The 18,372-nt window shown below is 39.6% G+C and overlaps 1 protein-coding gene across 2 annotated transcripts; it reads left to right on the top strand.

Annotated features, from left to right (window-relative positions):
• Positions 1–102: 102 nt before the first annotated feature.
• On the top strand, positions 103–17,249 carry stat3 (signal transducer and activator of transcription 3 (acute-phase response factor)). 2 transcript variants are annotated; one of them, XM_049561194.1, is made up of 24 exons: positions 103–358; positions 3,231–3,380; positions 4,129–4,372; positions 4,567–4,659; positions 4,783–4,864; positions 5,802–5,902; positions 6,248–6,399; positions 6,800–6,958; positions 7,259–7,351; positions 7,489–7,548; positions 7,651–7,680; positions 7,783–7,876; positions 7,970–8,017; positions 8,254–8,337; positions 9,914–10,012; positions 10,145–10,280; positions 10,374–10,426; positions 10,514–10,608; positions 10,756–10,895; positions 10,987–11,208; positions 11,345–11,387; positions 11,993–12,052; positions 13,579–13,676; positions 16,077–17,249. In XM_049561194.1, exons 2-24 carry the CDS (start codon positions 3,253–3,255, stop codon positions 16,115–16,117), a joined length of 2,355 nt encoding a protein of 784 aa, XP_049417151.1. In that variant the 5' UTR covers positions 103–358; positions 3,231–3,252; the 3' UTR covers positions 16,118–17,249. The 2 variants fall into 2 exon arrangements, with proteins under 2 accessions (XP_049417151.1, XP_049417152.1); XM_049561195.1 differs by lacking the exon at positions 11,993–12,052.
• Positions 17,250–18,372: the final 1,123 nt, after the last annotated feature.

Here is an 18,372-nt window from a genome sequence, read left to right as displayed (position 1 = left end):
CCCGCCTCTCCTGATCATAAACTGTATTATGATTGGCTACAAGAGAAATACAGATTCCTATTGGCTGTTGGAGCTATCAATTAAGTAGTTTATGGGGTTTGTCTGGCTGGAAAGACTGCAATGTAGGAGATGGGCTCGCTGGGAAGGTAGAAGAGTTTCCCGTGCTGGCAAGAAAACCTTCACACTAAAAACCTTTTTCTGTGTGGTCTCCCTCGCGTTTGTGTGTTTAATTTTTACAAAAGTCGTCACTGACTGATATCGTCAGTGTATTTAAGTAAAGTCAGAAAGGGGTCACAGTTTATATTTTTATTTTTTTTACGGAGAAACTTTCCAAAGGAGTAGGCTAACAACGAGCTAGGTAAGCAACTATTAAAGCGACTTCTGCTTTTGACATTTAAATAGTTTGTAAGACCTGAGGCGGGATTGTTTTATTTGTATGTTATTGCAGATCACATTAAAGCATGGCAAGCTTGATTAGCCACAACGCTACTGAACTACAACTGCAGCGTTGTGACGAGGTTATAAGTTATTCATGCTAGGGAAGCCATTCTGTGTCCACTGTGTTACATAAGTTATTAAAGTGTTATTGCATTTTCTGTGAACTGAAGTCTCCTCGCTCCCAATGGGACTGGCAATGTCACAATTTAAACTGGATGCATCGCTTGCTTGTAATGTATTTTATATTTTTTATTTTTCTACTTTGCTCATGCGATTTGGGTCGCCTAGTAACGTTATTATAATCGTTATACTGTAACGTTACATGCGTCATTGGTCGTTAAACAGGGCTGAACAATACCTCACTCTTGACTGGGATGCATATTTGGACCGAGTGAAATTCAGGTCATTGTTGTGTTTGCCTTCAATTGTCACGCCCATCCCATCCATCCCATCCCATCTGCAGGCCAACATGTCTGACACCCTGCACTGGGATTCAGGGCTTTCATTCACAGAATTAGATTTTAAAGATGCCTAATGCAGACCCTCTTAACATTGAAGTGTATGTCAGAGTTTGATTTGTGAAAACATCATCTTTAGTACAGCTGTGGAGTCAGAATGATGCAGTCTATCAGATCGGCTGCTATACTGTTGACTGCAAGTAATGTTCGTGGAGTCAAAGCATGACTGTAGTATATTAGTTTGCTTTATGACATACATAAAGTACTTTTGTCCTCGCGTGTGTTTACAGAGGTCATGGTTACTGATTTGTTTGTTCAAGGAAGTACTTCCTGGAATATCAGAGACATGATTTAAGGAATCACATTGTGCTTTATAGAAAGGGCCACGTGACTGCCAAGCATTGAAAACTGGACAAACAGCACACACCTGAGTTGCCTGCCAAATCTCTAGTGAAATCTCTTTATCCACTACTGTGACTTTATACACTGGGTCACTGATATTTATGAAAATTCTCCTCATAGAGGGGACTTTTTTCAGGTGGTGAGGTTATTGGTAACTTTGTAATTCAATACAATACGCAGAAAGGCATGATTGAGGTAATAGATAATACAGTAAAAGTCTCATGGTGCAAATAGGTGTATAAATTGAACTTCATGAACTTCCCAGACTCCCTACTTGGCTTCTTCATGTTTCAGAGAAATGTAAAATTAAATACCAACTTAAGGTATTGTCATTTCAGCTCAACTTCACCAACAACAGAAAGCAGGAAATACTTATTCAGATGATGAGAAATGAAACGTATCCTCACATAATTGACAATGACTCAGCTGTTCTTTGATGTGATCCCTTTTCAGGGTTTTCACATGCCCAGAAATTCTCACCATGCAGATGCACCTCTTTCACATGTCAGTGAAAGAGGAACGTATGTCATATGAAAACTCTCACGTTTGATGGATAATTTTGGTTATGTCCCTTACAAGCTTAAAAAACCCCTCGCCCAAATGATGTCAGCGAGAATGATTGTTTAAAGTGAATTCTTGTGGCTTCCTGGGACACTGACATGATTTAGGTGAAACGTAATGTATATACATAGAATGTCTGCTGTAGTGTAAAATAAAGTTTAACAAAACTAGAACTTTGCAACACATGTTATTTTTGCAAAGCTTATAATGTTCATTTTTTATTCACAAAAAACTCAAAAGACTTGATTAACTCCAAAGTAATAATGAGTCTGTAGTAAGTAATGGTGTTATATGGGATTGTTATTATATTTAGAGCATTTTTTATAGTCCTTCCCCTCACGTATATAAATGGGGGTTGGCAAATCAAGCAAAGACTAATTAATAAGGGGTTTATTAAAGAAAGTGTGAAGGATACAGAAATATGGAAAGATGTCAAATGCAAATACAGGTACTTCCTTTAACTTTTTGAATGAGTTTGTTAACAGCACTATCTTTCAGTCAGTAAGACCGATAATAGAATTCCAGGAGCTAAGACCTAGAGTTCAAGTCTAGTTCCTTGTCAAGAACATGTCTGAGTCATTAGTTACCAAAGGTCATCAGAGCCATGCTAAACTTATGTTTTCTTCTGTGAGAATTTTGGATGGTAATGCAACAGTATTCAAAAGTTATGTAAGAGGCTTAAACAAAGGCTTTAATCGGCCATTTGATATGGAAGCTACAGGAGACAACTTTCTGTTGGATTTACTGAGTGTCTGGTTATTGTTAGCGTCCAGTCTAGAGCCCTCCAGGGAACAGTGTAGCCTGTTGTTGGTAAGATGAGAATGCAAGTAGAACCTACAATGTGGATCTGATGGATAATAATAGTTTTTCCTGCAGGCAGCTGAGTTTGGAGTAATGGGAGTGTATTGTGCTTCTCTGAAAATGTATATAAAGGAAATGATTAAAAGCTGGTCTTGTATTATGTCAAACAATAAGTTCGAAATCCATATCTACAGCAGCTTTAAATGCCAGGAAAAAAAGTAAGTGTCATTTTCATCGTCTCCAGCAAAAGCAGCTGGGGCAAATCCTCGACCAAAGATCATTTGTTCCTATCTGCTTAGGGAGTTGACAGCTGTTCATGTTGGCCTATATTTCTTGGTGGAGGCGTAGTGTTTCACTGAACAGGAAGTGGCTGTGCTGAATAGGAGGCCTCCCAAGAGCCTGTCATCATTTTCAGAGAAAACCTGCCATTTAGCTATTTCTCTGTGGTCAGTGTGAGAGTGTTAATCTGGTACCGCAGCTGACGCTTATTTGAAATATTTTCTCAGCATGTGCCTTCTTCAAGATGTTCTCTGCTTAATGTATGTTGTTACCCTTATATGGTTTGTGTAGGTTTTAGGAGGTCTACGTCAGGATGGCCCAGTGGAACCAGTTACAGCAGCTGGAGACCAGGTATCTGGAGCAGCTCTACCACTTGTACAGTGACAGCTTCCCCATGGAGCTACGGCAGTTCCTTGCCCCCTGGATTGAGAGTCAGGACTGGTGAGAAATAATTATTTTTCTTTGGCTCTGTTATGAAAACTCATTTGTCTTTCAACGTTTGACATTAAATAGCTTTTAGCTCCATTCCCTCCAGACTGGCATTTGGCCACTTACCATGACTTGCTAATAGCTTGCCATGTGGGAAGCTATTGTCTTTTAGCAATCACTTTAACTGTCTTCCTTATCATGGCTTTTTCTTCCCTTATGACGTCATTACAGGGATCTCATGCATATAATATATCACAGTGTTCCTGAATTTTGGGTGGAGTGATGAAGCTTTCTTCTAAGATTCTTTTTTTGAAGGCCAAATTGAAATAGAAGTATTACCTGCACAACAGTGTTTAATGTCCAATTTGTATTAAATTATCATAAGATAGAAGTATTATTATTATTAGTAGTAGTAGTATATTTTACCCCTAGTAGTTTCCCTCATGTTTGGTACAGGATGTTTTGATGAGATCCCAATAGCTGCTGTGTAGGTGACGTGAACTGTGTATTCACCTTTTACCTTCCTTTACTGGGAATCCCCCTCTGAAGCAAGACTTGAGTGGGAAGTGAGCGGTGCATAAGCGTCTTGTCATTGACTCCACAATGAGTCTGTCAGTGTAAGATGATGCATGATCTGTTCAGTGAGATGCGTGTGATGGATGTCAAAAGCTCTTCTAAAAATGCTTTCAGAGAGGATTGGCCTTCAGAAGGAACCAGAGATAATCATAAATCCTGATCACCTTATCCTCTTCTTTACAAGGGCTTATGCTGCCAATAAGGAGTCACACGCCACGCTGGTGTTCCACAACCTCTTGGGAGAAATAGACCAGCAGTACAGCCGTTTCCTGCAGGAAAATAATGTCCTCTACCAGCACAACCTGCGCAGGATCAAACAGCATCTGCAGAGCAAGTACTTGGAGAAGCCGATGGATATTGCCCGCATTGTTGCCCGCTGTCTGTGGGAGGAGCAAAGACTGCTGCAGACTGCCACCTCTGCTGCACAGGTAGAGAAATGCTACACCAACCCAGTGGTAGCATTCAAACATCAAAGAGCCTCAATAAATTAATTTTAGGTGGTATAGCTGTGTTATAGTATGACTTTGAAACCAACTCACACACACCTATCGATCAGAATTTTCTTCATAAATGGGTCGGCTCAATGGTTCTAAATATTAGTATATGTTGTATTTTCTTGCAGGATGGTCAGGCAGCACATCCCACTGGGACAGTAGTGACAGAGAAGCAGCAGATCCTGGAGCACAACCTCCAAGACATCAGGAAGCGGGTGCAGGTTAGTTTCCATCAGAGACTCACCGATTAAGGATTTGATTATGCAGTGTAAAGAATCCTGAACACTATCTAAGTTTAACTAAATCTGTCTTGTCATAAATCAATCATCGTTTTTGTTCTTCAGGATATGGAGCAGAAGGTGAAAATGCTTGAGAACTTGCAGGATGATTTTGACTTCAATTACAAGACACTGAAAAGCCAAGGAGGTATATCCTAATTAATATTCTCTTAGCTTTAGCAGTGATATTGATTCGTTGGTTAGATTTAAGAGTTTTCATTATTTGCTTGAACACATTAGTCCATTCAGAAGTTGCATCTCCATAGCAGTGCACACAAAGGCCTATGGTGAAGGTCGCTGACCAAAATGACTCATTTTGTTTGCAAAATGCACTTAACAGTCATAAAACATTAAAAACATGCAGCAGTAGCAAACATTTCCATGAGACAACAAAACTTATGGTCAAATTAATATATTCTTTCAGTCAGTTATTACACCATGGACAACAAAATACAGCTATCATTGTGAACCAGTTTAACCTTAATTTATGCAATATGCCTGTGTCATTTGTTGATACTTTCCATAGTTATAGTAAGTGCCAAAAAAAAACAAGCAAGCATGTTGCAGCATGAACTGTATTGTTTTCTCCAAAGATGATTTTACCAGCAAGCCCTGTTATAATAATGTTTAACAAAAGAGCTCTCCTTATTTATTTTACGACATTCATTATTCATTTTTATGCGCCTTTGGCCTCTTTGATCCATGTTTGCAAATAGCAACACAGATTTGGTATCTTTTTATAGAAAAGATCATCTTTTTTTTTTAATAAGGACTGACTGCTCATTGAAAAGTTGTACAAAGGCATTTCATCAGCTTTAATAAATGTTTTCCTCTGGGTAACATAATTAATCCAACAGAGTGTTGGGTCTTTCTATGAGATTTCTGTTGAGTGTTTTGAAAAACGATGTGAAAAATGTGTGAAACCAATGAAAAAGTGTGGACACATTTGCAAGAGGTGACAAAAAAATTAGGTGTGTCAGCAATCTAGAAAAACTGTCACTCCGTCTCAAATAAACAGTTATTAGAAGGTTTTGTGGTATAGATTACATTTCATGTTTACTGACCTGTGACCACTCCCTGTCCAGAGTTGTCCCAGGACCTTAACGGGAACAGTCAAGCAGCTGCTACCAGACAGAAGATGGCTCAGCTCGAGCAGATGCTGAGCGCCCTGGACCAGCTCAGGAGGGTGGGTGTCTATGTTTTACTATGTAGTGAGCTAACTAAGAGATGTTGTTCGCAAATAGAACAACACCTCTTGTTTCACGGTGGTGTGGTTAATGGTATCACCCAGCTCGGGGCTGTTAGCTAGCACAAATGGAAGAAAACACTCCATTGTGTAATTTTCTGCCATTACCGCCATGAAACTGGAAGCACCACTGTCGTCCATGCTACATTTTACATGCTAGGCCACCAGGTTGACCGTATGGGAAAATACCCAGTAACATACTGTACAGTGGTAAAGCTGCCAGTCGCATCACCCACGGGGACTTTGTAATCAACTGTTTAATATGCTGTGCTTGTTATCTTGTAGCAAATTGTGACAGAGATGGGAGGCTTGTTGACCGCCATGGATTATGTACAGAAGAACCTGACAGATGAAGAACTAGCAGACTGGAAGAGAAGGCAGCAAATTGCCTGTATTGGAGGTCCACCTAACATCTGTCTGGACCGCCTCGAAACATGGTAACCAGGAATGCAACTTTAAAGCATTAAAGAAGCATATGATTCAATTAAAATATATATTTCCCACAAATGGTCAAAATGTTGCCAGAAACTGTCACAACAGCAGTAATGTTTTATCCCAAAACCATAAGAGTCATATGAAGAAGTATGGTTATGATTACAGTTTCTAGCAAGCAGTTGTGATTGTCTTTTACACTATAAATAGAGCTAACAGACTAATCATGGATTTCAGTCTCTGCTCTGTTTATCCTTTTGGTTCCCTCTCTCCATCTATGCAGACATGACCCAAATTTTTTGCTGAACGTGCCAAATACCACCAGTATTGTTGAGTCTGTTTAACAACTAAAGGCATGTCTTATCAAGAATGTTTAACTCGAACTGGCTGTAATTTTCTAACCAGGATCACATCCTTGGCTGAGTCCCAGCTTCAGATCCGTCAGCAGATCAAGAAGCTGGAGGAGCTTCAGCAGAAGGTGTCCTACAAAGGAGACCCCATCATCCAGCACCGGCCCGTCCTGGAGGAGAAGATTGTGGACTTGTTCAGAAACCTGATGAAGAGGTACGTCATGTCACAAATCGCCACTGTACATCTGCCCAGACTGTTTTTTGCAAGAGTTGATATGATCGCATAGGAAGGAGACTTTCAATAGTGGAGAGACTGAGTTCAAAGTTCCACTCGCGACTGATAGAGAGCTTTCAGGCGCATCTCTCAGTCTTCATTTAGCAACTGTGATGATATCTGAACCGTCTCTATGCTCTGAAGGAAGACTGTGAGACGCACTTAGAAGCTGCAAATCATTAGACACCTGTGACCTTGGCTGGAATTTGTCTTTGAAGCATGATCCCCTTTGTCTTTTAGTGCTTTTGTGGTTGAAAGACAGCCTTGTATGCCCATGCATCCAGACAGACCTCTGGTCATAAAAACAGGAGTGCAGTTCACAAATAAAGTCAGGTAAGATGCAGGCTGGCAACACTGAAGTGTCACAGGCAACATAAGTACTTCTACACATTTTAATGGCAACATGTGTGTCCCGAATGATAGAGTGCAACATTCTGTATCCTCATTAATATGATGTCTTGTTTTTTCAGGTTACTGGTGAAGTTTCCTGAACTCAATTACCAGCTGAAAATTAAAGTTTGCATCGACAAGTGAGTTTTTCTTTTATCTGAGGTTCTAGCATTTATATTAAGTCTTAATCACTAACACCTTAGAAAAAACTGATTTACTGACTTTAACTGTTTATTTTTCAGGGAATCTGGGGATGTGGCTGCAATTCGAGGGTACAAATTTTAAGAACACTATTTTTTTTTTCAAGCCTCACTATTTACTTAATGTTGTTTGAGAAAAGGGTCTCACTTTCTGCTGTTTCTTGACTTTCTTAGGTCACGAAAGTTTAACATCCTCGGCACCAACACAAAAGTTATGAACATGGAAGAGTCCAACAATGGCAGCCTGTCAGCAGAGTTTAAACACTTGGTGAGTTACAGAGGGAAAGCTCTTACAGCATGACAGTGATGAAGTGCTCTGATAAAAGCCTGCCATCAAGCACTAATTTCCTGTTTGTTACAGACCCTGAGAGAACAGAGGTGTGGTAATGGTGGCCGGACCAATAGCGATGTAAGTACAATTTCTGACACATTACACTGGGATAGTTTAATTTATTGCTGTTAAGGTACTCGGCAGTGCAATTTAGTTCTCAAGCTGTCAAGATTACTGTGTTATAATTGTAAGGATGATAGGTTTTGGTTTAACTTCTGCATTAAACACTTCTCTTGACATTTGATACAGATGAGCAGTGTATTCATGCAGTTTAGATTTTGTATAGTAAAGGCTATATATGCTGCTTTTTCTAGGCCTCTCTGATTGTCACAGAGGAGCTCCATCTTATCACTTTTGAGACAGAAGTCTATCATCAAGGCCTGAAGATCGATCTGGAGGTCAGTATCTCAGCGTCATGAACTTTGAGACATTTCTGTATTTTCAGTTTAGCTTTCGTTTAACACCAGAAGTCAGCGAAACTCTAAAGCACAATGTGAAGGCATTGTTCTTTGACACCTTATGCAAAGTAAATCACCAGACAAATGAGTCATTAACAGACCCTTCCCACCACCGGAGACTGTCACACCGCTGCTTCTAAATGAGCTGTTAAAGTAAAACTACTCCTCCATCAACCCAGTTATTGACCTTAATGACCCAACTATTACCACAGGGTAATTGGCACTGAGTCTATCTGATAAAGCAAAGCTTGGTTTTGAAACTTTCCTGTATCCTCTGTGAGTCAGAGGTATGTAGACGCCACAAACCATCATCACTATGTATTAGAGCTTCCTTCCACCAACGTGTGGCGCTGAGTCAAAACACTAGAAGCTGTATGGGTATCACAGCAACATCCACACCGTCTGTAACAATAATTTTGTCTTCTTGGCAAAACAAACATCTCCCTCTGACAGAAGGTGCAAAGTTTTTGATTGATTGATTGATTGATTGATTGAGTTGTAATAGTCAAGTATTTCTGTTAGTATTAATTTTTATTTCCTTTTTAATTTTTGTTTTCATCAGTTTAGTTTCAGTTAGTTTCCAGAGTGGATTGTTTCACTTTCCTTTTTATTGTTTAAAAAAGTTTTGTTTTAAGTATAGTTTAATTAGTTTGAGTATTAGTATTAGTTTTTTTTTAATCGTTTTGTCAAATCATAGTATGTGGGGTACTTAGCAGGGGCAGGATTTACAGAGTTTCTAATAGGTATTACAGTAAAAAACAAAACCCTTTGTAAAGGTAGTTGACTCACAGTTACGTAGACACCCCAGTCTAGATATTCTAAATGTGCACTAATGCCTCCTCATGCTTGTTTTGTCTTTGTTTTTTGTTTTATGATAGTCTAGTTTTTATCTTAATTTTAGTTAACTAAAATATTTTTTCCCCACCTATTTTTAGTTTTAAGTTTACCATTATTTACCATAATAACCTTGCCGTGAAGACAAGCTATAAGTCAAGTAAACTTGTACTGTCAGTCAAAAGATGCGATGGTGTCTACTGTTTATTGTCTGACTTTTTTTATTTCAGTGGTGGGGTTATCTACAGAGCGATTAACTGATAGCTAGTTAATCTGATTCTGTTCTTGTTTTATATAACCACGATGTAAGAGACTAAACAAGAACTTCAACTTTCCGCGCCAGCCAGTTTGTTGGCACACTAAAACATGCCTTCTCTGTGGCCTTCACGTACTGAATTTGACATACTATCATTTCATCATTGTCATAAATATAAGCCAGATCTCGGGTTGCAGTGTCTGTGTGGGGCTGTGGATAATATCTTATGCTAAGATCAGCAGCATACCCTCTGTGTGCAAGACGACAGAACCACCTGTAGATGTTCTAGTATGAGGCAATATACCGAAATTGAAGCAGGAACATTTTTGCACCATTGTGCAAGTGTGAATGTGGGCAAGAAATATCCAAACTTAACAGTATTTGCTAATATATAATATATATATTCCTTTTTTTCCATTTGTGCAGACTCATTCTCTGCCTGTGGTAGTCATTTCAAATATCTGCCAGATGCCCAATGCCTGGGCATCCATCCTATGGTACAACATGCTCACCAACCACCCAAAGGTAAGACAGCACCCTCTGGTGGTAAGTGGATGAACTCTGCTGGGGGAGGATGTTTATCACAGTTGTGCATCTGTTTGTGGTGGGGTAAAAGAGCTGTTTTTAAACTATGTTGTCTTGTGTGTCTCTGGACAGAATGTGAACTTCTTCACCAAACCTCCAGTGGGGACGTGGGACCAGGTGGCTGAGGTCCTAAGCTGGCAATTCTCTTCCACCACCAAGAGAGGCCTGACCATTGAACAGCTCACTACACTGGCTGAGAAATTACTAGGTGGGGTGTTCGCCCTTAAAATCTCCAAAATTGTTGAACTTAATACTGTGCCATATTTTAATGTGTGATGTTGTTCTGTAATTGTCCATTCAGGGCCATGTGTCAACTACTCTGGCTGTCAGATCACCTGGGCCAAGTTCTGTAAGGTACTGACGTAAAAAACACATATGGTTTGATCTGCCATCTTGCCATTGTATTGCAATGTGAGAAATTGTTCTTCTTCCTGTTCACAGGAAAACATGGCTGGCAAAGGCTTCTCCTTCTGGGTGTGGTTGGACAACATCATTGACCTGGTGAAGAAGTACATCCTGGCACTGTGGAATGAAGGGTGAGAGGTTGCTCTTTGTTTACAAGCCCCTGAGCAATCATTAGGATTGCCTGACAGTGTTCTGACATGAACTAGTCAACAGCTTTAAAATAGGCTTACTATTTTAAAATTGAGCCTCTAAATACATGACTTCCTGCTTTTCTGCAGGTATATCATGGGCTTCATCAGTAAGGAGAGAGAGAGGGCCATTCTTAGTCCGAAACCTCCCGGCACTTTTCTACTGCGGTTCAGTGAGAGCAGCAAGGAAGGCGGCATTACATTTACATGGGTGGAGAAAGACATCAGCGGTAAATATTTTTTTGCTTTTAGTGTTTGAGTATCTACCCCAGTGTTAACTTAATTTCCTGTTGTGATACTGAGCTCTCTTTACATTTCTAGGAAAGACCCAGATGCAGTCAGTGGAGCCCTACACCAAGCAGCAGCTCAACAGCATGTCCTTCGCTGACATCATCATGGGCTACAAGATCATGGATGCCACCAACATCCTGGTGTCACCTCTTGTGTACCTCTACCCTGACATCCCCAAAGATGAAGCTTTTGGGAAATACTGCAGGCCAGAAGCAGCTCCTGAGCCGGAGATGGGAGGAGACTCCACAAGCTGTAAGTGACCACCTTGTTCTTTATTCACAGTTTAAGAGAAGCAACAAATCTTGCTTAGTATGCATGTTATTTCTTACATTTTTTTCCATTTTGGTCAGTATTTTTTTAGTGCTAACTTTTTTTTTTTCCTTGACAGCTATTCAACCATACTTAAAGACAAAGTTCATCTGTGTTACCCCGTAAGTATCTGTCACCCTTCTCTTATCTTTTAAGTCATCGGTATTTACGGGAAATCTCATGCCACCTGATGACCTCCACTTACCTTAGCCCTCCTTTCTAACTGTTATTTTTTTTTATGAAGACAAGAGATTGTCTGTCAGTGTTCCTGTTCAAAATCTGCACTTCCTCTTTTTTTTTAAAAACGTGTTTAATATGTGGCAAGTATTGCCAAATTTTCAAAGAAAAGAGAACAAAGCTGTTTTTACTCTCACTGTGAGTCATCAAGGTCACTAAATGAACCATCACCCTTTTTTTGTCAACCTAGATTATATGAAGATTAAGTTCAGACAGGTTGCAGTTTACACCTGGTATAAGGTTGTGTCTTTAGTGAGAGTTTCTGATGGGAATTCTCTTCCATGCTCATTTTGCAAACTGTTACTTGTACTGGATATCTGAGAAAATCCAACAAAATAAATGAGATGGGGAGAGGAGGGTGAGCTGCAGGTGAGTGTGAGGAGTGAATGCACAGGCGATTCAGCCATGTGTGCTTTGGTTGGTCGTGGGTTTGATGGTGTGCTGGTGGGTTGTGAGGTTTGCTCAGTGAGATCCTGACCTGTCTCCGTAGGTGTCCCTCCGTGTTCATGGACTTGCCGGACAGTGAGCTGCTTGGGAACGGATTCCCAGGGTAGGCGCTCGGGGGCGGGAGGTGGCATGTAGGGCTCTGTGTGTCACTTTTGTTTGTGTGTTTGATGGGTGTCAGGGATATGTTGGTGCAGTATGCCAACCTACATAATTCCTTGTTTGTTTTTCTAACTCACTGTCACTTTTTCCTGGGCCTAGTACAAGAGCATCTCCCTGCCATGCATCAGTTTTCCATTTGGTCAGGTCGCACTGTTTCCCCGAAATTTGTGTTATAATTCCTCAACCAACTCCATTTGCATGGATTCATCACTCCAATTGTTGATTGTTTGAGGAAAATTGCTGAGATCTCAGATAATAGTATTATTGATGAAAAATAATTCCAGACCGATTCAGAACAGAGAGGCGAAGTCCCCCCTCTTCTGGTGGACCACCAAAGGACCTTATTTTGGAAAGAAATGTGTACGATAATCAACAGCAAGAGAGAAATACTTGATCCAGTTGGAAATGTGCCATGAATTACACATACGCAATTTGCCAAATAGAAAATAATTTTCAAGTCAAGAAAGTTGCAGTTTGTCGTAAAATTGGTGAGATTTAAGTCTGTGGAAATGCGTAATTAAAAAGACTACACACCCAGAAGTTGTCATAACTCCTTCTCTCCCCATAGCTGAGATGGCTGAGTGTTTCGCAATGGGGTGCACTCACACGAGCAGTGGGTCTTGCTCGTTCTTTTGATCCCATCTGATAGAAAGACCAGGAGTCGCTTGGTAAAACACAGCAGATAAGATAATGTTACACTCTTGATGTGACTTTCGTACATATTATTTTCCAAAATAAGATCCCGTGGGGGACTCCAGAAGGGGAGGGACTTTCCCCTTCTATTCCACGAAATAGACGAGGCAAAAGCCAAGTCAGTTTAAACGAAGACAGAAACAAGATAAAATAAAAAATGTAATGGCCTCTTTTGATCCACCAGCCAACTAACCTGTTGAGACATTAACCATAGCTGTTATTAACATCAGTTCAGTGTTTAACATATTGTGTTAGTGTGCTCAGCACTGCCTGAAATCTGCCCGCTGCCGTCTCTTTCCTGGTTTAATTCTAGTATTTTGATATTATTATCTAAATATGCATCAGTATTTCACCACAGATCCATCCCATTTTGCATCTACTGCACTCACTGAGAGGCACGACTTTGCACACTGACACAAATGATGAATTGTTTTCCTATGTTGAGTCTGGTGGAGTGACCTTTTCACTCATTAACCGCTGATATGTGTATTAAACACTGCAGCTCAATCACAGCCGTTTTGTTTGTGGTAGTCCTGCGGTCACTGTGACAAAGACAGACACTGACGTACACAAGTTAGTAAGTGGCTGTTAGCTTATCACTTGTGGTAAAGTGGGATGACAAAGATGTTGTCATGTTAGTTATATTGAAAGTATTTTTGATGTGGACAAACAGTATGGCAGGAATCCACGTGTTTGTGTGTGTATGAATAATCAATGGGAATTTCAGTGTATAATATACAAATTGTCCTCTCTTCTTGTTTGTTTTTTTTTTCACAGCACAAACTCTGGAAACACCAGTGACTTGTTCCCCATGTCACCCCGCACCCTCGACTCCCTGATGCACAATGAGGCTGAAGCTAATCCAGCACACTTGGGTGAGTTAGTCACACATAGGGATGCACTGAAATGAAAATTTGTGGCCGAAGCCAAATAATAATAAACGCTTCGCCGAATACCGAGTACCGAATACCGAATATTGTTGTTTAGTTTTTGGAGATGAACCCCCTCCAGATTAGTGTTGTCACGGTACCTAAAATTGGATCCCACTGTACGATACCAATGAAAATATCATGGTTCTAAGTAGTATCACGATACCACAGCAAAAATGAGGCAGATGTGCCTTTTGTCATTTATAAAAAGATAAATCACTTTTCTATTATAGGCTACATCAATGATATTTCAATGGAATAAATTACTTACTGACTTATTGTTACTTCAAAAACAGCATCAATGAGTGGTGAACATAGGGGGGGATCAAAATAAAATAAATAAATAAAACCAGCCACCCTCCTCCCCTGACAAGTCCCTTCATAAGTAAAGAACAGTCCCTAAAGTGCGGTGAGGTTTGTAAGCCGTGAACGGCTCGTTTCTCCTCTGACACATCACATGCCTGTGTTCGGCTGGCTCGGCTGTTCAGGTACTTCTGGTCAGTCATGACGCCAAGAAGAGGATATTATTGGAGCCGAATTCTCTGTCGCCGGTAAGCCGATGGCCTCCGTATTTGACAGGAATACATGACTGTCTGTGACCCCCGTTCAACCCACAATCGGTGGGATCTGCCTTTCTTTTCTGCTGCTGGTTGAAATCTGTAGGCTGCTCGCACAGCGTGCTAAATGATTTAAGCCTATTTTGCTCGCTCAAAACTACTGCCGACATACTACTCAAAACACTGCTGGCATTTTACTCCGCCGGTCACGGCACGCTGTTTGATTGCGTTATCAAAACACGGCGCTATTATTCGGCCTTGCTTTTAACTTATTCCACTGAATACCGAATGTGTGTTTTTTTGCAATATTCGGCCGAATATATTCGGTTACCGAGCCTGTGAAAAACTTTCCTGGATGTTGAGACTGCAGACGAACCAAACAAAAATCATCCATTCATCACTGTCGTCATCCATTGTTTGGAAGTCTTTCAGGTTTAGGAGAGTACAAATCATACACCAAGAGTGCATGAGACTTGTGTCTGTACCACAAAACAGCACAACCAACTTGTTCAACCACATGAAAAAACACCACAAACGCTGCTCATTTTACCTCACTGAATTAAGGGCTAGCGATATATCATTATAAGTCACGGGCACAAGACTTGCTTCAGCGTTTCGGTTCTCTCCCTCTCAGAGACACAGACTCAAAAAGACTCATAAACATAATACATCACACACACTCCTCAGCACATCCATATCACTTTCTCCTGAGCAACAACATGTTAGCATGGTGATGCGTGTGGCTTTGGATCTCATGATTTCTTTGCTTACAGTGACTAAATCATCACATTTAACAGTATTGCCACAACAGTTTAACCTAATGAGATTGACAATAGTGTTACCAGATGAAGTGTATGTTTTTGTATCTGCAACCATTTAGTTACATTTTTCTTCCACAAAGAACCAGTGCGACTTGCAGATATTATTAACATATGGAGTGGAGAGCTGTTAGTATGTTTCCGGCTCACAGTGAATAAACCCTCACGTTTAAAGGTGCCGCAGCAACAGTTTAATCCCCTGTTAACGTCTGATTGTTGACCACAAGCTTTTCGTTCATGGCAAAAATATCAACACGTCCAGACAGGTGCTCCAAAATAAAAGCACCAGTGGCTACGCTTTAATTAATTTGATTATTTGTCATTTAACTTTATCACGACAGTATTTTATTCAACTCTGTGTTAACGGTACTTAATTTAGGCAGCGGAGTGAGGCGTTTGCGTGTTCTTCCCGTGTCACTGATGGTTTTCTGCGGCTTCCTCCCACAATCCAAGGACATGCAGGTTAATTGGTGACTCTAAATTGCCTGTAGTTGTGAATTTGAGCGTGAATTGTTGTCTGTCTCTGTATGTTTGCCCTGCAATAGTCTGTCCACCTGTTGTTGCCCAATGTCAGCTGGGATAAGTGGTTACATAACATGAATGAATTTAACAGTAGGTCAGAGGTGATCTCAAAATATTGAGATAAATATTGTGAATCACAATTTAGCTTAAAAATATTGAGATATTATTTAAAGCCGTATTGCCCAGCCCTGGCAGGAATGTACCCCAATTCCCCAAAGTGAAAGTAGTGTTTTGTTAATTCAAATATAAAAGTGCAACGAAAAGATTTTGTTTCCTAAAATCGATGAAAAAATGTGATTGATAAGTGCGATGGTAATTGGCATTTTGTCCATAATTGCGCAGCCCGAGTGTACACACACACACATATTTGTACTTTTGTAGAACGCTCGTAGACACAGAACCTTATTAATAACTAGTATTAATAGATTGTATTTTAATTTCTTCCACAGAGTCACTGACTTTGGACATGGACGTAGCTTCACCTCTGTGAAGAGGTGTCAAGTTTCTTCATTGTCTTTGACGAGTTTGGCAGTGATGATGTGATAGAGGATTTTATGATGATTTATTTTCTCCCTCTGTTCACATTGTCTGTCTGTACAGTTTATTTCTTGTTCCTGTGTAAAAAAAGACTTACTTTCACACCAGAGGAACTGATTGATTTAAAAAGCTGTTCTTTTGAAAGAGCACCTCCACTCATCTGAGTTTTGACTGTCCACTTGTAGCTCAGTGTGTGAAATTCTTAGTTAATACTGACCTGTTGTATTTTAAACAGCATCCTATCCCATTCAGTACTTCCCCATCTTTTTAGATGTCTTGTGTACCTTTTAAGTATTTGGAATTATATTTTTGACAACATTGTATTTTTGTGTTATTGACTTTTTAAATGATTATGACTTCATGCGTTCTTTTCTTCAAATAAAAAAATGTAAGAAGAGTAATTGTTATATAAGCTATACGCTGCTTTGTTGAATTGTTCTGATGCATTTAATGGTCCTTTTTAAATATTTTTTGTCACATTTTAAATCCCTGCCAAATGTTTTGTCACAGATGTTCCACAATACCTGGGCTTCATGTAAAACTGTCTGTTTAATTATAGATTAACTCAAAATTAAATATTTCTGATATTTCTTAGAGCCAGTTGACGTGTTAAGGACTCTGCTGAGGTTATTTCCTTGTTGAAAAAAAAAATCCCCTTAAATTGTTGTGAAAAATTATGTGATTTAACCCATATGAGTGGTGCTCTTGAAAAAGTTTTTTGTCCCTCCCACAATATTGTAATTTGTGATCACTTGAATTGCACTTGCTTTTGAAATTAGCAGTTTTAATGTTTTCGTTGTGCCTGATTTCACCTGATATCATCAGATAAACATTTTGTGAACAATTTAAGGACAAAGTTGTCAAAATAATTATGGATGTTACAGTAACATATTTCACTCTAACAGAGTGTACACAGAGAGGTGTGCCGCAGTTGACTTTTAACCTTTCATACAGTTTAGTAAAACACGTCAGTTGAGTTGAATGCCGGCCACACATTTGTCTGTCACATGTCAAGAGGATTTCTGTAAAATACGCTGTAACTATTCTGATTTGACAGAAGGCAATAAAAACAACGTAGCACTAAACGTAGTCGAGTGATCTATTGATGTAATTGTTGACTTGCTTTTGAATGATACAAACATGTCAAATGTGTTCAAGAATTATAAATTTAATTCTAACATCTGAACAATAGAAATCTGAACATTTAAAGCACTTGGAAGGGAAATCATTGACCTCTACATTATTTACAACATAAATAATTATACACAGTTAATGTGTAAATTATTGGTGGATTCATACAAACTAAACAGCCAATTAAAACAGCAGTCTTAGCTGAAAACTGATGTGTCTTAACACCAGATAAGATAAAATGGTACTGGATAACGACCGCTGTTTTGTGATTAAGTCTGGAGACTGTGATGCTGCTAAACTGAATGAGAAGCAACATGCTGAAGCTCTTGAGTTCAGCTCTTACAGATGAACAAACAGGCACCAGAATTCTCTGAGCTCTCCTCTGATCAGGCTAGAGGAAGTGTAAATCACATTTTACTGGAGTAAAGTTCACTCTGACAGTAAAGCCAAGGCAGATAACATAGTGTTATAGGAACTGCCTGAGGACCAGTACCAGGAAAGTGTTGATGACTGGAAATGTGCTGAAATGCAGCGATGCAGATGGGAAACGGGACAGTTAATGAAGAGGAAGTCCAAAGATTTAAGACGTGCAATAACAGGAATATACGATAAATAATATGCAAGCAATAAACCTTTTATCTTTATGAAGCCTCTGTTGGTCCGGCACTTCCTGCTGGAGGGGAATAGAACTGAATTTTATGTGACAGCGATGATGCAATTCAACATAGTTTCAATACAGAGCATGAAACTGATGTGCTGCACAGTTTATTTCTTCAACTCTTGTCCCTAGATAAGCAGAGAGCTAAGGGGGTAACGCTGGACAGATTGTTTTAGAGCAAGTTGATATGATGATCTTGGACATTTTCACTTTGAAACTGTGGTAATAGTGGGCCTACATTTTGGGTGCTTTCATGTGCAATGAGTCAACACAGGTGAATCAGTGAGGTCTTTTGTAACTGTTGTGGGTGCAAACAGCAAATCAGCAGCTCAGAAAATAAACCACACTCTCTTATTTAATTGGGTTTTTTTTTGTTTTTTTTTTTAAAGAAAATAGAAAGTGTCTCAAAACACTAATTA

Source organism: Epinephelus fuscoguttatus, linkage group LG19 (genome assembly GCF_011397635.1).
Source record: "Epinephelus fuscoguttatus linkage group LG19, E.fuscoguttatus.final_Chr_v1".
Classification (NCBI taxonomy): Eukaryota; Metazoa; Chordata; class Actinopteri; order Perciformes; family Serranidae; genus Epinephelus; species Epinephelus fuscoguttatus.
The sequence above is the reverse complement of the archived record's forward strand: the minus strand, read 5'-3'. Positions and strand labels throughout refer to the sequence as shown.